The sequence below is a fragment of the Rissa tridactyla genome, chromosome 13 (assembly GCF_028500815.1).
Source record: "Rissa tridactyla isolate bRisTri1 chromosome 13, bRisTri1.patW.cur.20221130, whole genome shotgun sequence".
Classification (NCBI taxonomy): domain Eukaryota; kingdom Metazoa; phylum Chordata; class Aves; order Charadriiformes; family Laridae; genus Rissa; species Rissa tridactyla.
The window spans coordinates 594,868-614,937 of NC_071478.1; the positions used below are offsets into that span (position 1 = coordinate 594,868).

The 20,070-nt window shown below is 52.1% G+C and overlaps 1 protein-coding gene and 1 long non-coding RNA gene across 2 annotated transcripts; one reads left to right on the forward strand and one right to left on the reverse strand.

Annotated features, from left to right (window-relative positions):
- Positions 1 to 743: 743 nt before the first annotated feature.
- On the reverse strand, positions 744 to 14,052 carry YDJC (YdjC chitooligosaccharide deacetylase homolog). Its single transcript, XM_054219155.1, has 5 exons — positions 13,895 to 14,052; positions 5,638 to 5,797; positions 4,820 to 4,919; positions 3,723 to 3,900; positions 744 to 2,261 (listed from the first exon to the last, which is right to left on the reverse strand). Exons 1-5 carry the CDS (start codon positions 14,050 to 14,052, stop codon positions 1,931 to 1,933), a joined length of 927 nt encoding a protein of 308 aa, XP_054075130.1. The 3' UTR covers positions 744 to 1,930.
- LOC128916911 (uncharacterized) lies at positions 13,951 to 19,690 on the forward strand. Its single transcript, XR_008469090.1, has 4 exons — positions 13,951 to 14,078; positions 15,888 to 17,018; positions 17,900 to 18,154; positions 18,317 to 19,690. It is a non-coding gene; the product is annotated as an uncharacterized LOC128916911 (long non-coding RNA).
- Positions 19,691 to 20,070: the final 380 nt, after the last annotated feature.

Consider the following 20,070-nt stretch of genomic DNA (forward strand, 5'->3'; position numbering starts at 1 on the left):
AAAATGAGGTTAAAAAGTATCCGTCCAAACACAGTCCCGTTACCTGAGAAACTGAGATCTGCCTTCAAGAGCCAGCGTCGCGCTCGCTGTCCCTGCTCCTGCGTGGGAGGCCGTCGGTCAGTAGGTGGCACTCGCAGCTCTCGCTGCGCCCCGCAGCCCCGGCGCCCCCCGCAGCCCCGGCGCCCCCCGCAGCCCCGGCCGCCTCCCGCAGCCCCGGCGCCCCCCGCAGCCCCGGCCGCCTCCCGCAGCCCCGGCGCCCCCCGCAGCCCCGGCGCCCCCCGCAGCCCCGGCCGCCTCCCGCAGCCCCGGCGCCCCCCGCAGCCCCGCGCTCCCGGGGGTTCGTTCCTCTCCGCTACCACCCGGCGGGAGCTCTGCTGCCACGCTCCGATGGGACAAGCTTCAGAAGCCGCGTCATTCCAAAAGGTAGCCCTTGCTCTCGCCTGCGTGGGGGAGCACTTGCCCAGCACGGTGGAGGGGGTTTTTAAAAACAAACTTGTCATTTATCAAATTAATTCTGTGACAGTGATTTAGGAAAGAACCTGGAAAAACATCTTCTAGAGCATCTTTGATGTTTTTCATATTTGTACAGAACAAAAGCTTCCTGAGATGTTTTATAGGGAGGGTCGGACGGCTCCCATTAACGCCAGGCAGAGACGTCCTTTGGGCACGCCGCAGTAGCAGCCGGTGGGTGCACGGGTTTGGTGTGCTCTCCAGCTGTAACTGAAACCAAAAGCCTCCTGAAGCATTAGAATAGAAAAACACCTGAGTTTATTTTTCATTTAAAAGACTGATGATCATATTTAAATTTGTAATATTAAAAAAATTGGTTAACCAAAAAGTATTACATTAAATAGATTACTTTGGCGCAGAAAACGAGCATAAACAATCTAAAATATTTTTTCCATGTGAACATTATATGTGAGTGACAGGGCTGCAGTTAAGAGCACAGTGAAACATATCAGTGTTAGTAGGGCTTGTTGAAGTTTGAATGCTCTGATGGCAGGAATAAAACTGGAGAAATACAAGAACCTTCTCCACTTGAAAACTTGCTCATGGTTGGTACACGGCCATCCCACACGTTGGGTGTGAGCGGCAGCGGGCAGCGCAGGAACAGTTGCTGGTGAGCTCTCATATGCAGCAGTTACTGAAATAGCAGATGGGTCAACAGTTGCTGCTCTTTCAAAGTCATCCAGAAAAAAAAATAAAAGCAGCCTCTCTGAAAGGGCTGTGGCTGATGTTACTTTCCTGCGGTGGCTTAATGCCAAGAGGCAACGTAAATAGGAAGAGCCGTAATTAGTGCTGGCTGAGGCTGGACGTGGGGTATGGCTGCAGACACCACCAGGCTCAACCTGTCACCCGACTGCTCTGGCCAGAGGAAGGCTCTGCAGCACCAGCGGAGGGGGGGGACCCGGTGCTTTAAGGAAGCCAAATGCTGAAGGCTGCCAGGCCTCCCGCGGGCACCCCGCACAGAGCGGTTGCTCCCAAGCAGCACTTGCTCCCCAGCATGTTTCTTTTTTTTTTGCAGTTAAGTCCCAAAAGAGAAATGATGAGAAGCCTCGGGGTGGGGGTGCACCTGGTCTTTCAGCCAAGCCTGTCTTTGTGCTGCTCCCCACCAGGACGGCAGGAGCTGAGGCCTGGAGGAGGCTGGCCCCGGCTGCCGTGTCGCGCTGGACTGGGGAGCGAGCAGGTACTGCAGAAGAGGTTTGTCACCTTCAGAGCAGAGCCTGTGGCCCAAAAACTGCCGGTCGGGCTCTGGGGTTCTGCCTGCAGCTGCCCTTCCGTGAGCAGCCTCATGCTGTTCCCGGGGCCTGACGGCGTTCCAGCAGGTATTGTGCTGGTAACAGTGGTCTGGCTTCTCGGGGTGCTAGCAACTGCCTGCCTTCAGAGTATGACTAAACGTGTGTGTCTGTGTGTGCGCGTGCTCGTTTACTTAAAGATCTTTGAATGAACAAAGCTGAACGTTACGCGTTTTGTAATGGCTCTGAAGCTCTGGCTTAATTAGCGTCTGGAGTTCATGGAGGCGCTCCCAGGACTGTGAGAAATCATCTGGTCCTTCCCCACAGCCGCCGGCGGGTGGGACACTGGGGTACCCCGGGTGCACCATCAGCTCGATTGTCACTGTCCTGCTCTGTGGCGGCGGGAGTGCGGGCGAGGGCGCCTTGGACGTGAACTCCGCGATGGCAGTATCGATGGCGCTCCAGATGTTACCGACAGACATGTTCTTGCCCATGGTACTCAAACCTATGTAAATGTCTGGCCACCTGTAGCCAGGGGAGGAAACACCAATATTAATGCTAACGAGGTAGTTATAAAAGCATCTGTTACATCCAGTGGATTAGGAATCAAAATTTACCTAAAACTTAAGATAGAAAAGGGGGAGAGGGATTTTAAGACTTAACAAAAGTAAGACCAAAGCTACAAGCCAGTAATGCTTTTTCTTTCCTTATTGAAACCAGGATACTGCTTAAAGCAGCGGTTCTGTAGTCTGACAGAAAGTCCCAGCAAAGCCCCGGTACCAGGACTGCTGCATTTCTGTGTACGGAGTCAGGCACAAGGTTGTTTGGCATCTGTGCACTTACAGGTGCGTTTTATCGGCACAAAAGGGAAGAGCAGAGCTAAACTGAGAAATGCCACGTTACCAAAATATTGCCAGGCCATTGCTAGGCTGGTGCTATGCCAATTAAAACCTGAATAATAACCATCTCTAGATGATAACCCTCAGCTAAGTGGAAACAAAAAAAGTACCTAAAGTAAAATGGAAACCACCCTGCTAACAAATGATTCTGCTAGAGTATATCAGAGCTCCATAATAAAAGACAAAACACTGGACAAAATGTTACTGGTAAAGATAGAGCTGAGAGAACACCAGCTGGAGCCTGTTTCTGTGGAGCTTCAACACAATTCTGTGTTTGAGTCTGGCTGCAAACCTCAGTTCTAGCTTGGCACGTACAAGCCCAGGAGGGTTGTACTAGTGTCTGAGGGCAGAATGATTAAGTTTGGGGAAGAAAGCAAGGCTGGAGTCTTTACCTGCATGACCAAGGAAGAGCCCAGCTGAACACTCAGCTCTGAAAGGCGGCTCCTTGGAGGCCCATCGACACCACCCCTGCCCCTTCGGCAGCATGGAGACCCTGGAGCGCGCGGGGCCTTTAAGCCATAAAACACTATCTGATTATCTGATTTAAGATTTTAAGAAAATTGTGTTATTGGGGGAAGGGCTGAGCTTTTCGGGTTTGGTCCTGAGATGCAGGACACTGACCAGACCGTGTGCTTGGAGCTGTGATCACCTTCTTGCCTCCCCTTAACAACAAAAGCTTGTTAGCGCCAGGGAGGCACAGACTAATTAGGTCTCTTTCCTGCTACTTAAAACCCTTTCTCCACCATTCCAGGGAGATGAAAAGTTATTTCCTGAGAACTTGCCCTAACTCTTGCTTCTAAAATTCCAGTGGTGATACAGCACTTGAGCCTCCTCCTGTCCCACGTGCCAGGCTAATGCTGCTTCACTAGAAAGGCTGGGAAACACACCCTGAAAAGAACAATCCCTTTCGGGTGGGAGGTGAGTCCTCTCTGTTCAAACGAAACCTCTTACTAAGCCCCTGCTCCCGAGCCGCCGTGTAACCCCCAAGTGGAAAGAGAAAGGTGGCGTTCCATTCTGAAAGATGCTGTAAGGAACTGATAAGATCCTAAAGCCTTACTACAAAAAGGATGAGTGATGCCTGACTTACCTTATTCCATGCCTTGTAAACACATCCACTGTGTTAAAAGAATCTTCTTCTACTCCCAGATAAAAGTCCATCAGGGATGGTGGAATCCAGTCACAGTTATGAAGGCCTGGTTCTATTGGGACACGCGTGTACTTAATCCCGTATTCCTCTAAGACCTCTGCAAATACGTGCCTCACCTCTGTAAGTAAAAACAGAGACACTTCAGTCGGGAATCAGAAATCCAGCTCATCCTCTCCCCTGAAAGCTCTTAGCACAGGGGGGGCTTTCCCTGTTTAGGAAGATAAAATTCCATTTGGCTGCTCTTCTGCTGAAATGGTTTTCTTCATCTGGGCGGGAGTCCCCTTCCGTAGGAACGTTACTCGCCCAGCGCCTGCGAGAGGTGCCTTGTCTCCCCTTCCGCGCTGAGCGCTGAGTCCCGTAGCCCCTTCCAAGTTAGTGGCTCTGGTCCTAGAGCGCACCAGAGGTGACTGCGCTGTCAGGAACAAGTTCTTCATCAAGGCCCTGCGCAGCCAGATTTGTTGTGAGGGTAAATTGCCAAGAGTGGTGTCACCCAGAGGCAGCCGAGTGCTGGAGTGGGGAAATCTGGATTTTTTTGCTCACTGTTTTCCATCTCTGTACCACAATGACCTTATTTGCAAACATACAGGGACAAGGACACTTGCCCGCCTCTGTAAAGTGTGCTGAGACCTGCAGACAGAGATTGGTGTGGAAACACCACTGACAGGATAGAGTTCGTCTGGCACCTGAAAGAGCTGCCAGCTTTCCCAAACTCGGGCATTCCAGTTTAAACGGGCCAGTCTGCTGCTGGCCCTGGTCTGCCTCCTTCGATGCAGTCGGGAGCGTGGAATTCGGATGCTGAGGTGAATTACCAGCCCTTGGAGGAAAAGGTGCAGCCTGGGCCGTTCGTGCTGTCAATTGGCTTGTGCCGCTGTGGGAAGACGCAGCTCCCCAGGCAGCCGGCGTGGGCCTGGGCAGGACCGTCTCCCCGGGGCCCAGGTGGGAGCAGTCAAACTGCGATTACAGAGCAAAGCGTCTTACGGTGAGGCGTACTGCCCCCACAGGGAGCCTCAGCGCTGGGAAGAGGACGCCCCTCTTACCTGGGAGGACGTGAACGTGCTGGTGCCCGTCCATGTGAGGAGGTAGGTGACCTGTCAGCTCGCGGAACAGCTCCACCTGGGCCTTTAGCTCCTGCTTCACCTGCACAGCAGAGAGGGGTCAGAGCAGGGCCCGGCGGCGGGCTGAGGAGGGCGCAGGGGGCTGTGGAGACCTGGCTGGCCAGCACGGGGGACCTGGCCCTGGACGCACAAGGCGCTGTGATCGTGCAGCGACGTGCAGGGCTGCGGTGTTGCCCAGAACCTTCCCAAGGCACGAGTCTCATTATGCTACTGTTACGGTGGTTACGTGGATGGTGCTGATGCTGGGATTTCCTAAAATACATGGGATATTTGAACACCTGTTTCCCTTTAAACTGAAGGGGAAGATGGGTGCTCCTATCCCCTAGGCAGAACACATTCATCCTTGTTCACGGGGCAAAACCAGCCATCTCCCTAGGGAACAACAGCCTCTCACAAGGTGATGAAAAGGCTCATTGGCACTTCTCTGGCATTTTGCCTTTACTGATCCCTAGGTTCTTTGTAAATATCTGTTCCAGTGCCTCTTCTGCCCCTTCAGATAAGTAGCTAACGGGACATGAGTGTGTGCAGGCACTGAAGCAGGGAGGAATGGGTTCTCAAAGGCTGCAGAGCCTTTGGCAGAATTAGGCCCGGGACCCAGCTCCAGCGGCCCAGGCAACACAGCGGAGCTTCGCCTCTGAGCTTACGCACAGCTGGGACCCGGGAAAGATCTTCAGCTGTTAATTGCAGGCTGATCTGTATCAGGAAAGCAAGTTGCCTGGTTGTACATGGCTTTCTCCTACCTCTGACATATTCAGGAGACCTTTTGATAGAGCTGTCCTGAATCCCATTTTCCCATGGAAGAACCCATCTTGGTTGAGCAGAGAAGAGTTTGTCTTGAGCACCTCGCACACAGGAGAGCCCTCGGAGAGGTTGGCGTGCAGGCCTATTGGGATGGCGTATCTGTAACAGGAAGGAAATATCCGTAAGCTTTGCACCTCTGTCTCCCTTACTGTGGCCAAAGGGGGAGATTTCAGTGAAAGATCTAAGCTGATCTACAACATGGTGGTGTCCTCACTGGAGTACATCTTCATATCTCTGCTCTTCTAGAAAGTAAAGCACAACAACAGAAACCGGAGCAGAATATCTGCAGGCAGTAATCCCGTGCAGTCTGCCGAGGGCCTGTCGGGGACTCCCCCAACTCTGTTTTCACCCCGACTCCTGTGGAAAGAGCAGCCAAGAGATGTCTCAGACTAAATGCTGTAACTGCACTAAACGTTCTACCGGCACGCTGCTACTAACTGCCCTGCAGTCACTAGTGACTGTCAGAGAAGTCTGGACCTTGCAACCCTTTTCTAAAGCACTTCATTAGCCCTCACTAGGTATTCCCTTGACCTGTTTACCCTATTAAAGATGCTACATTTATGAGACGTTTGAGTTTTACCTGACAACTTCTAGAGCTGCCCTTAAGCAGAATCCAGTCATATAGAACCAGCGCCCAAGGCAGCTGGTACGGCAACAGCATAGGCTGCAAGTGTAAATGCTGTCTGAGTTTAAGGGATTCCTGGTCCAAGAGGCTGCCGCTGAAATTGCCCGCGGTGGCTGGGTTTCTGTCCGCTGGTGCAGACAAGCACTCGCTGAGTGGTGTGAGCTGTGCGAAGGAGCATCTCTCTGGCACAGGGGAAGGATTGCTGCAGGGATGTCAGCAGCGTAAGTGTAAAGCCTTGCTAAGGAATCTCACGGGTCCAATTTGTTAACTAGTTGCCCTCTGCAACATTAAAAAGACCCAACAAAACCGAAACTCTGGAGCTGGTGTGTCTGCAGAGCCCCTCCCGGCCACAGGGCTTTGCAGAGCGCTGGTGTTTCCTGCTCGGTCTGTGCTGTGGGTTCCCTTACAATAAACACAGGAGCTGCGAGTGCTCAGACTTGTGCCGAGTTTCATCAGCACTTCTGGAAGTCCTCAGAATCAGTAGCCAAAATGATGCTTTGAAACTTTTTCCGAGACAACCCCTGGCCTCTGGCTGACCCAGTAAGCAAACGACAGAACTGCAGAGTTCCTTCTGTGCTGCCCCGTCTGACTCACGGCGCGGTTCATTTCAAGGCACGCAGTCTGTGATGCTTTAAATCCATCCTGGAACTTCCACGTGGAGCTGCCAAAACTGGGCATGGTCTGTCACTGTTACAGCGCTTGTACCACCAAGAGGAAAACAAAAACAATCTCCCTTTAGGCAAAGCGTGCAAAAAACCAGATCTTGCCCTTCTGTCTGCTGCCCTGGAGCTGACTAGTGACGCACCACGTTACTGGGGACAGAAGGGCTGTGGGTGGATTGGACCAAGTCAGGGCCATTTAGTGCCTTCGGATCCAAAGGCTTTGGCCCTTGCGGGACTGAAATGCTTTTTTCCTGGCTCCTCCGTGTCTTGTGCTTGTGGAGAGAGAGGTCCTTTCTGGCTTTTCCGATTTGGTGGTTCCTCTGCAGCAGGGCCTGACTGTGTAATTGATGATAAATGTTCATCTGGTTTTCGTACAAGGGACCTGAGCGCTTGACGTGCACACTAACTCCTTGCCAATAGAAGAACTGGAAGATGCCGTCGCTGGGGGCGGGGGCCCTTAGGCAGACACTGATGGCAGGACAGGAGGGCTTTCCCTCCATCCTGTGACCTGCATGAGCCCAAGAGCACAGGGGGAGCCTGTGGTTTTGTTTTGGGTGGTTGGTTTGGGTTTTTTTTCAGAAATCCACCTCAGATTCTTTATCACGTCCCTGGAAAGCTGGGACTGCATCAGCTGACGGCATTATTTGTACCACAGCCACTGCCGTCTGCAAGAAAAAGGATTCATGTGTTACCATGAATCAGCAGATGAAGACTTTTTTTGTTGAACACGCTCCTCCTCATGTGTTGTGGGAGGGCAAGAAATGAACAGCTGAGCCTCTAGTGTTGTCTCCCAGGAGCATCGAATGAACTACCTCCAATTGTGCAGTGCCTCAAATGCTGCAAGGGAAGCTGTTTCCAGGAAAAGACAATTCCCCCGACAGGTGCGGGACACCGAGGAGCCAAACGCCGCGCTGCGTAACCCTAGAGCCGCCCCTCCGCCGGGCTGAAGCCAGCCCCAGGGCTGGGGAACGTGCGGAATGTGGAAGTGCAGAGAGAGCTGCCCTTGTTCTCACTGCAACGGGAGACTCCGACTGTAACATTAGAGCATCTTTCAGAGCTTTGGCTAACACCAGCTGAATATCTTAATAGTTTTCTCTTAGCGTTGGTCCTGGCTGGTTTGACAGACTGTCCATGCTGAGGCATCTCAAGAGGAACCGTTAACGTTTAACAACTCTGGGATACAGGGACTGAAACCAAAACTCAAAATGCAGCATGTGAGAAGCTTATTCAGAAATACTCGTCTGTGGGAGACGCACAGAAGCAGGCACGCTGGGGAAGCCGTAAAGACACGGGAAGGAGGGCAATGCAGCAGGCACAGCAGTTCTGCTGCTGACATTTTCCTGCACCTGAACGTGGGTTTCCTCTGCAGGCAGCGAGCCAGATGATGCTCCTGTTCAGCACCAAACGTCCTGCTGCCCGGCCTTCATTCCTAACAGCCCTGACACTGCGTGAGCATCTGAAGTCCTACGTGCAGGAGATTAAAACAGGAGCAAAACTTAAAGTATTATAGTAATTGGCTGGGCTGTACCTTGGGAGACAGGGCTCCAGTCATGCTCGGTCCCGACCACAGGCTGGGGCTTTAAGGCTGAACCAACAGGCTTTTTCCCCACTGACTACTGCACACACTGGACTAACTCGTGCTCCTGAGGGCCTTTCGCTACTGAGATGTGGCTTCTGTGACCAAAGAGCAAAGCCAAGGCATGCTGTGTTGTAAAAAAGGCAGGGAGAAAAGTTATGGGAATATCCTGGACGGGCTGCTTTTTCAGAGGGCAGATGATTGCTTCTGCTGCACAAACATACTTTATAGTTGCCCACATCGTTTCAAAGACTGTAAAGTTTCTGCTATTTTATTGGCCGACACATGGAGGCAGAGGCCAGCAGCTCAAGCAGCTGGTACAGCACGGGATGCCACGCTGGGAGCGGAGCTCAGCTGCTGGGGGCTTGGCCTCGTCCCACCCTTCGAGATGGGGCAGGCCGGGCCCTGCCGGTCAACGCAAACTGCTCCTTGCTCCACCCGAGGCTCAAAGCAAAAGGACTGGCATCGAGCTTCAAGCAACGGTTTAGTTTCCGCAATAAAAGCGCTGCAGTAACAGCTGCCATTGCCAACGCAAAATGATGCTGAGGAATCTGCCCAGTCTCTCTCAACTCAGTTTTGGTGGTTGTTTTAAGGAGCAATGACCCTTCCACAGTCTGAGGCCCATGTCTAGGTGTTTGCAAGTCTGTCCCAAAGCCACTGCCCTGGAGAATGCACAGCCACGAAGCAGGATTTAACTAACTCCTGAAAAAGCCAAAGGACAGTGTCCACAAGCGTGTGCTCTTACAGCATGAGGAGCATTAGAGGGGGCTGTCCATGAGCTCGTTGAGAAGAGGTTGGGGCCAGTAGCTTCTGCAGCCACCAGGGTTAGCGAGCTGTTTCCACGGAGAAGGTTGGCTGTTCAAACCAGGCTTCTTGGTGGTTCTTGGCTCAACATGCTGGGGGGGGATGGGGGAGAAGAAGTTGACGTGCCCAGCCCAGTTATCAAATAGAGGAAACACAATCAGCTAAACTGCTTCCTTCTCAAGTGGTCGCTTGTTTTGCGACACACACGTCTCTGCTGAGGCAATGGGCTTCGTGCAGCTGCAATCCCGGATCAATACCCTGAGCAGCGGAGGGCCCCTGGAGGCTGTCACTAGACCGAGCCACTCTTCAAAGTGCCCACCAGCTTTGCACGTTTCTGAGCCGGTGGATGAGTGTCGGTGCCCCGGGCCCTGCCTGGCGGTGCCCGCAGTGTGCGCAGCCCCCCGCTCCTGGGAGCGGCGGCTGTGGGAATCCGTGGCTCCCCGAGCCCAGTCCCAGTTGTCCTGCTGCGGGCTCTGCGCTGGCATGATACGGCACTTCCCCTTTTCCTTGGTGGGTAAACAGATCCCACCTTCAGCATCCTGTCTGTATCCTTATCTGGAAAATCACTGTTCATCAGATTTCAGCCCAAGTGTGACGCAATTAAGAACCTCATGTAAATATCTGCAGCTAGACATCCTGCTTCGGTGACCCTCCGAGTGTCTGGAGCCTGACAAAGGCAGGCTGCGCTTTGTGAGAAAAAGCACACCTCCTAGTTTCTCCATGTTGGCATTTGCATACCTGTTCCCCCCCCGCTTTCAGCCTTTAGGAAACTGTAAGATCTAACTGTCTTTCATCAAATAGCGTCTTGTCTTGCTCCATTACTGCTAAGGACTTACTTCTGCTGGAAGAAACACTCCAAAGCCTCTGCAGTGTTAAGAACTGGTATCGTAACATAGCTTAGGGATGTTACTCTCTTTTTAATTACATGTTTGTATCAACTGAAGCTCCTGTGCCCGTGACCTTACATCAGCAAAAGGTGCCGGTGCCAGTGAAGTTAATATGATCTGGAATTCCAGTTTTAAGGCCTCGGCTTGGCCCCCCCTAATCCAGACACCGCTCAGCAGTGGAACCGTCTGCTGTGATTAACAGTCAGATAAAAGGGTGATGAGAAAGCACAAGAGACTTCTAGATTAGTCAGATGTTGACTGGGAGGGTCAGAATTAAGTCACAATTTACACATACATTTTGCAATTAGTGTTGATGGGAAAGGAAGTGAAAACATAGACAGCAATTAAATGTGGCTTTGTTAGATTCTTGTGTTAAACGTACCCAGATGTTGTAGAGGCTTCAGCTTTGTGTAGCTGATGTTCAGCATTCAAACAGCAAAAAAAAAACCAGGAAGATTGAGGTTGCGTTCTAAAATATGGCACTCTTCATCAAGTATTTGGGTATGATCATCTGCAAAAGGGTCCTAATACAGTCAGTCACAACTGAGCTGGTTGATAAAAGGGGCAAAAAACATGTCAGCAGACAGTCTTAGGTCTCTCTATTCCTGCTCTCTCCGTATTTCTAAGGAAAAATGAACGGACCTGTTCATTTCAGGTAACAAAATAACCCTTCCAGTCTCTGGGAAAGGCTCTGGAATAATCACCAGGAAGACTGGCTGACTTCAGGGTGGGGCTTGATAAGTAGAAAATTGAGATTATATTATATGGATAACAAGAAAATCGCCATCAGTCTACGCCCCGTAAAGAGAAAAATGCCGAGTTATTGAACAACCCCCCAGTGGAAGTCTGTTCCCCGCCTGCTGTTCCGCTGGGTACGGCTCCAGCGGGCGCTGTCAATGGGTTTGTTGTTCGGCGGTCATCAGGCCTCCGCTGAAACTCCACTTTTGCCTGAAGCGAGTGGGTCCTTCTTTTAGCCCCGTTGTGACAGTGAATGAGAAAGGCCCAAGATCCAGGAGCTAGATGTTAGGGAAGGTGTAGTATTTACTGCTCAGTTCAGCTGTTTTGCCATCAGTTTGTGTTAGAGCTGGTACAAAGATCTGCTGACAGCCATCACATTTCTGCCAAGGCTTCTAATCAAAACGCAGGACAACAGATGGTATGCCCAGAGGCATACAGAATTATTGGGAAAATGAAGGGGAAAATGAAATTCCAGAGGAACTGTGTTCCTTTCTGAAGCACGAGTCCTAACATTGCAGGGCAGCACGAGATGCCTAAGAAGGACTATCCTGCAGGAAAAGTTATCTGGTTACTAATTAGCTTTGCCCGTGTCCAGTTAACTGAGAACCAGGTGAGGAGAGGGAGCTCAAGACCTGCAACGATGAGCAACCATGTCATAGACAGTTAATCGGGAAACACCCAGGTCATCTGCACGGAAACGGCCTGGCACCCCGACAGTCGTGGCACCGTGCCTGCAAAACACCAGCTCCCACAGCACTGGAGTGACCGCAGGAAAGTGCTGCCAGCCTCTTCTCAGCGGGTGAGTGATCCAGTCTCCCTGCTTACACCGCTGGTCACAGCTGAAATGCCTGCGACGGAGTTCAGCATATGTGTGTCCATGTGCGTGTGTGTATATATATAGTGCTTGCTTAGTTGGGTGTCTGTGGGGGAAGACAAACATGGGGAGAAAAAACAGGGCAGACTTTCCTCCCATAAACCACAAAATGTTGTGACGCCTCAATATTCACAGCAGAGGGAAGGAGGAGTAACAGTGGCAAGGCAGCCAAGCAAGCGATACTGTCACATTTTTGCACCACAAGGTGAAGAGGATTCAGTGACATTTCTAGTGAGTCTGACCTATTAAAGACATCTGCGTCTAAAAAGAGTTTGCTTGAACCTTTGCAATAGAGGAGCAAATATCTTAGGGGTGACACAAGAGGGTTTTTTACATGCACAGGTGCCAATTAAGTGCATGCGTACTCGCAGCACCTGAAGTGGGGCTTGCATTGGAACACGACCAGCGCTTTCCCGGGCCCTGCAAATGCTTCCCCCCTGCCTGGGTAGGGCTGAACACAGCCGCAGAGTCACACAAATGAGGAACTGCAGAACCTGGGCTCTTGATCTTCAGTGCTGACAGATGTTCCCAAAGTCGCCCTGCTCGTATTCTCAGAAATGGATTTAAATCCATTTCATTCACAATTACAATTCAAAACTACCACCCAAACGAATGACATTGTTGCAGCTTCTGCTGTCACCTGCCCTGAAACCTGGCTTTTCACACCCATATCAGCTGTCAGCACAAGTGTCATGACCCGGATTCAAAGATGCTTTTTAAACCTCTGATCGCGTGCCCTACTTGCTGGCTATGGAAATGAGGCCAGGTGGATTCTATATTTAAAAGCCTGCTAAAGAGCACGGCTAAAATAGCCGACAACATTACCAGAGCATCGGGGCTTAAGGGGTTTCACGGTACCCCTGTGTCTGAGAGAAGTACTGGCTTTATCTCCTTCTTGTGTAATCTCTAACCTTTTCCACAGAGACCAGTTTGCCACTGACACTACGCCTGGCTTTCCTGCACCACCCAGCACCAAAGAAGCTGCAGGCTGCAAGCAATCTCCAAGTACCCCTAAAATCACAGCCGAAACAAGGAGAACAAGGACAGCACGACTCGCGTGACTGTCCCCTGCAGCAGCTCTATTTGAAGCCTAAGGTCTCAGCTCTAGTACCAGTACAGCTCCTTTCCTAAATTGTTTCCCAACCCTGCTGCTCTCTCTTTCAGGACGTACCCCTGCTTCCAAGTGCCTGTCCACACTGGAGCTGAAGCATTAGCTGGGTTTTCTCTTCTAAATAGAAGTAATGCTTCCTGTTAAAGGATTTGCTAGGCTAGTCCATGAGAACAACACCTAGCACTTGATTTGCTACAGAGCCAACCGTGCCAGCAACCTCTGAAAACTTCCAGCACAAAAGCATTTACCAAGTGCTGATGGTGTCGGGAAGGAGTAAAGGTGGTAAGTACAACACAGGTAAAAGCTATTGTCCCTCTCTTTATGTAAGTGGTTTTTACAAATGGATTTATCAAGCCTAGAATTAACAGAAATATTGAGGTGCTTTTTAAAAAGGTTTCTGGGGTGGAAAAATTAAGTTTTCTACTGCTCAGATTTATAATTTAGTCCTCACAGAATCACACCTTTCCCCGATTCTGCAATGGCTGAAATGCATCAAATCAAATCAGATTGAAAGATTTGTGCTTTTATGCTCTAGTAGTTTTTGGGGTAGCAGCTTGGTCTGGGTATATAGTGTGGACTTTTCTTCTGATGGTCCATCCTTTAAAAGTGTGCGAAAAGAAAGGCCGGCAATCCCAAACTCTATCAGTCAAATTGTGTAGGTGGCTTTCTGTCCCCAGGGGAAAAAAGGTGCAGTGCAGGCTGATACCAGAGAAAGAGCCATTATGGGTACGGCTGGCAGGTCACTGGTTTTACTATGAAGAGTCTTAGCAAATATACCTGGAGTCCGCTTTTCTTAGACCAGTCTGGGCTATGATACGGTGTTTATACTGGGGCTACAAAATACTAAATTTTTCAGGCTTGGCTTTCCGTGGGTAGCCTGTGGGGGCTGTCCACAAAGGAGCTAAAGAAAGTAGCTTACCTCCTTGCCAGCTCGGCTGCGTCTGCGGCAGCGCTTCCGTTGACTAGAAGGGACACGTTAGACACCGCACCAGCCAGGAAACAGTCCACGATGCCTTGGTTTCTCCGGGGACAATAGCCAAAGTCATCTCCAGTGACTATTAGCTTTACCTGGAGCATCCTTAGAGGTCATCCCTAGCAAAGAGGTAAAGGAGGGAAGATCGGGTCGCAGGCGAACAGGAAAGGACGGGCTCAGCGCGCGGGGGGCCCCGGCCGTGCCTCAGCCCGGCCGGCTCCTGCTCGCCCTCGGCCTGCGCGGCCCCGCACCGCAGCGTGGGGCTGCCCGGCTTCTGCGCCGGGGCCGCGGAGCCTGCCCTTGCCCGGGGGGCCCCGCAACCACCCCCGCTGCGGAGCGGAGCCTGACGGCGGGCCGTGTGGCGGCCGGGGCTCGGAGGGCTGGTTTAATGGACTGAGGGTGCGGCAGGGTTCAAATTCCTTCCCCCGCCCCGCGCCCTCGCCCGCGGTGCCGGGGAAAGGGCACCGGTGCCAGGCGCCCGAGGCAGCCCCGCCGCCGTGACGCCGCCGATCCCCGGCCCGCCCAGCGCCGCCGAGGGGAGGGAGGATGGGCCCGTGTCCCCGGGGAGAGCCGGAGCGGCGCGGCCTCCGGCGGCGCGGCCCTGCCCGCCGCCCCCCCGGGCGGTGCGTACCTCCGCTCCTGCCCGCGGCCGGGGCCGCCCCGGGGGGAAGCTGGCCCCGGCGGCGGAGCTCTGCCCGCGCCGCCGCGCATCCCCCTCCGCCGGTGCAGCCCCAGCCGGAGCGACCGGCGCCGCCGCAGCGCCGCGGGCACCGGGGCGGCCCCTGGCTGCGGCGGCGGGGCCCGGGCCCGGACCGGCCGGCGGGAGGGAGGGCGGGAGGGAGGGAGCGGGGCCGCGCCCGCTCGGTGCCGGGGGCTCCGCCGGGCGCCGGTGCCCCCCGGGGGAGACCTGCGCCCGCGGCTGCAGGCGGGGCAAGCGACACACGTCGTGTCCTTTGGTGGCCCCAGAGCAGAGCGAACCGTCGGGACGGTGCCGCCGGTACGGACCCGCGCCCCCTGAGCCCCACCGCGGCCACTCGCTTGCTTTTCCCCACCTTGGTGTGCTGGCAGCGCGGACCCGCTCAGAGCGAGAGCTGCGGCGCGGTAAAGCCTGGTCAGAAGCCCCCGCAGCTCCTGATGCTGGGCTGGGCAAGGGCAGGGAGAACAGGAGAGAGCTCCAGGACGGGCACCGTCTAGAGTGCTGTCGTTCCGTGCTGGATGTAAGCCAGTTCTCCATCAGGCTGCATGTAAAATCCTGTTTGTCCTGGCGCTGAAGTGCTTTTTCTTACTGCAGAAAAGCAATTCTTGATATACCAGGATGAAAGTGAAAGCACCGAGTAGGTTAGAAATGTTGAGTGCAAGATATTATCAGCCTGCGTTTTTCACCTGTGGAAGAAGAAGAAGGAGTTCTATCAAAGTAGAATTCACCCTCTTGGTCTGTAATGTTATCCCAAAATATTCACCCACTCCTGCTATTGCACAAGAAACAACAAACTGATGTTTGGGGCAGGAGGAGAGTGATAGTTCAGAAAGTGCTAGGGTAACATGTCCATGGATTCGGGGTAGCTGTCTTTGTGGTTGCTGTTAACCTGTCCCTGGACGCAGGGATCACACTGGGGCTGGGACTGTTGCATGGATGATGGTGATTTCCGTGTCTGGACCTGTGTCAGCGTGGAGGTAAGAGTGCCGGGGAAGAGAAGAAACAGCTGTCAGACCAAGCACAGGCTTCTTGGAAGAGCAGCTGGGGTGGAACAGGTCAGAAAAGGCTTCAATGGTTGTTTCTGTGGGAACAGACTGACCATCCTGCTGCATAATTCATGGCTAAGGCAAACTCGTTTGGGCTAACTTAGCTCTCTCTCATTGCAACCGCAACCCTGTTCTCAGCTCTGGGCAATCCTTGCATAAAGAAATCAAAGCCTCCAGGTGTTCCCTCTTTCTGCAGAATTCCATTCCTAAAAGACAGGCAGGGCACCCAAGCCCCAAAGTCAAGGAAAGGATGTGCAGGCACAACCTGCACTGACCGTCCTTCTTGGCAAAGGAAGAACCATCCGTTTGTGGAGACAAAGCAGCACAGTTCAGCGGAGGGAATTCCACCGCTTTCACACGCAGAGCTGAGGTATGAAAATTCTGAATGTGGGGGCCTGAACACCTGCGCAGCCAGTGGCTCTCCATGTCTCTTTCCTCACAAGGAACTGGGAATGGGTGAATGGAGGAGGGCTGTGGCCTCTTGATCTTTAGGCTCCCGTCGATTGCAGTCCAGGCAGCAAACTGCTGTGGGGCTTGGGGGGGGGATGCCTCTGCCTCCCACCTCGGATCGCTCTGCAGCAGCAAAAATGTTTCCACTGGCCTGAGAGCACTTTGCAGGGGCAGCTAAGATTTAGGCAATTGTTTCTAAGAGTATTTCGATACTTTGAAGGAGGAAAATGAAAGCAGAATGGGTGGTAGCAATGCTGTTCATGGAAGACTTTGGTTCCTTGGCTGTGCTCTCCTTATAGGCCCTGGAACAGGCAGCATGGAGACTTGTGCTGGATCCAGAGGACATCGGCTGTGCCTCACTGTCTAGAGCTTACTCCTCCCTGGCACGTAAATGAACACTGACTACAGGAAATCACGGGAGAGCTGGAGACAGCCTTCTGCCCCCTTAGTGACACCTTTCTCACTGAAAAATTATATGGAATGAAATTCCAAACAAATCATGCTAAAATAGTGTAGAGAACTTTCTAAATCTTCATTCTATCAATTCCTGTGAGCATTTCCATCATTTAATAGTTGTATGTCTCTGTTACAGAAAAAACTTTGACGCTCTGTAAGTGTTTCCACTGCCCCTGGCACTTCAGAGTGGATATTTGTGCAACTGCTACTCGCGTCCCCATCTGGGAGATGAACCTCAAGCCTGCCCACATTCCCCCAAGGCTTTGCTTACTGGTGGGGGCTATTAGTGTAAGAGATGAAGTCAGCACAACTCTGAAGTAATGTCATGAATCGAAACCAAGTGCCTCCTGCCTTTGCCAGTGCAAACTCTGGGGTTTTCTGCCTCTTTCTAGTACTGTCGATGCGGCTTGTCCCTGCACAGGTGAGAGGCAGGGAATCGTAAGAATCTTAGACAAAGCTTGGCTTCTCAGCCTTCTTAACCTTAGGATGCGTTTAATGCTATTAACGGTGACATCCCTCTTAAATATTGAATGCAGTTCCTGGAGGCTTTCTTTTTCCACTTCATTCCTGTTTAAAAACTCTCCTTCCCATGACTGGAAGCAAAAACTCCCCAACAAGCAAATCTTGCCGCTGTGCTACGTCCCCTTGGACCCCAGCACAATGTCTCCCCGCAGCCTGCGTGCTCCAGCTGGCTGCCAAAATAGCCCTCGCAGCCAACCCCCGCGTACTCCGGAGCAAAGTCTCTCACAAGTTCAGCCTGCAGCTGAAAGGCAAGGCAGGCTTCCTCTGGCTACTCTCGCCTCTTCAACGAAGACATGAATGAAAATATTGGCCAGCGTTTCTGGCGGAGCTGCATAAGCCGGGACATGTACTAAGCACAGGCTGCATCTTCCAGCTTAAGTGAAACAAAACACATCCCTACCATATCTGAGGCGCGGGAGCTCTCTCCAACCTCAAGCGCTTCACTGGTTTTGAGCTTGAATTTCTTTCCCTGAACTTTGAGTTATTCAGTAGCGGATTGAGAGATTTCCTGTATTTCACAAAAGCCTTTCCTAACAATTAATGCTTCAACAAGCCATCTGTTGACATGTTGACATTAAAAAAGTATTTTCTTTTTCTTGTTCTCTTGGCTGCAGTGAGTTAGTTCATTTGGGATTACAATGGTAGCACAGTAGGACTTGGTTTGTCTTTTCCTTGCATGAAATCTTGTTGAAAGTGTGAATTGTAAAAGACGTTTGAATAAGACAAAGTAAAATCCATTTTTGAAATGAAAGGATGTTAACGTTTTCTCCTCTTCCCCAGCCTCAAAGATTTACAAAATCTCGGAAGTTCAGTGGCTACTGCAGAAATGCTTAAATTAAAGCCTTTTCATCCCTGCACTGAGGCCGGTTTTCAGAGGAAACGAGACATTTGTGTTCACGCTGTCGGCGCCCAACTCGGTCTCTCAGGGGCGGTGGGATGCCTTGGCCAACGCCGACCTCCTTTGCCGCAGAGATGGAGCTCCTGCGACGAGCCAACGCCGCACGTGGCTGTGGCGCTGCCGCCCCCAAAGCCCAGGTACGGGGGCGTCCAGGCGGCCGGGGCAGGAGATGGAGGAGGGCACTGCGGCGAGGCGCCGCGCAGGAAGGGACAGAAAACGAGTGGGCTTTTGCGGAGGCTGGAGATAGGTGATGTGCAGGAGTGCTGTAGGGCTGTGTGTTCGTTAGCTGTAATTTTCAGCATCGGAGCTGAGTGAACCTGAACGGAAGCGAGGGAATGTGACCAGGAGGAGAGACGGATGGCGGCCGCCCGGTTCTCCTAAAATTCACGGACAGGGTCAGCCTTCGGTGAGACAGAAAAACCGGTTTGCTCGGTCTCTCGGGACACTTCTGTGCTGCGTGGGGCCAGGGCAGGGATGAGGGTGCGGGCCGGTGCGCTGAGGGCACCGGACCCCGGCTGCGGGACACAGCTCGCCGGGCGGTGTCCGCGCCGTGCCCGCTGCGGGCCGCCCGCCCGCACCACAACGCCCCCGTGCCGCGCCCGCCCGCACCACAACTCCCGGCGCGCCGCGGTGCCCTCTGGGTAGCGGCAGGCGGGCGCCATTTTGCGCGGCGGCAGGGGCGGCTCCTGGCGCGGCGGGCAGCGGCGGCAGGGGGAGGCCCCGGCCCCTCAGCGCTCCGCCGGCTGCGGGGCTGCCCTGCCGAGGGGGTGACAGCGAAGGAGGGGGGGCGTCAGAAGTGGGGGATAAAAAGATTTTGCCTAAACTAAAAATGAGTATCAGCAAAGTAGAATTAACCAATAAATCCATTAGCCAAAATAGCACTCCTCTGCCAGAGATGACAGAACTACTGCCTCCAAAATTCCAGGAAAGTCTACCATGAGAGGTAGAAGACTCTCTACAGCAGGCTACTGCTGAACTTTTAGGAGAAACAACAGACTCTAAAAAATCCAGTGGCACATATGATAGCCAGGGAGAACTACCTCTTTTATCAGACATGGAAGAGACTGCTGTAGAACCGTGAGTATTCCTTGTCATCTCAAAAGAGTTCCTTCTACAAAGGGGCTAGTGTTACCAAAGAGAACATTGGGAACTCCTCAACAACATTGCCGAACTTGTAAATTAATCTGGCACATCACTTACAGCAATTATTGTCATCTCCCAGCATCAGCGAAGGCACCTGGAAAATGCCAGCTGAATGAATGGCAGTGGCTGATAATTCCTTTCGGAGCTCTGAGGGCTGATCCCATCTTGAAGGACTAGCATCGTCAGGAGAGCAGCTGAGAGATGCTGGCAATGTCGCCGGGCGCAGATCGCCAGGTCTTTGCAGAACTTTCAAGGAAGTCCTTCCTTCCTCAAAGACTAGAAACAGGAGACAGCCATAAAAAAATAACATCAACTCTTCTCCCTCAGATGAAAAATTCTTCCATTTAAATATGTATATGTTAATACTTTTTTTTCTCAAATGTCTTCTGCTTATTTACTTACTCTTCTTATTCTTACATTATATCTACTGAATGCAAAAATCTGCGTAGCTGATTTTGGGTCTCTAGTCCTTAAACAGCATGGGCTGAGTGATAAGAAACCGTGTAATTCTATAAATTTTTGGCAAGCCATCTTTTTTGTCTTTTCAATTTCTCCCTGGGTGACAGCATTTTACTGTTATTACTACTGTTTACTATTTGTATTATGCTTTGGTGTCACAGATAGAAGAGCTCTGCTGTAAGGCATGCCAGTGGATACCAATGTTTGATCTCAAGTGAGGTTTATAACCTTCAGTTCATCAGCGTGGGGTGAAAGGAGATGGAAAGAACCACACAATGTTTACAGGCCTGATTCACTGCTGTTACTGCCTTGATCTCAGTACAGTTCATCCTCATTGGTACCAGAGAAAGGACCAGATGCAGAGAAAAGTCAATGGAAGAGCTTATGCGGACTTGTTTTTCTATCAGGTACTAGTATTTTCAGAACTGCGTCCTATATATTTTCCCTAAGG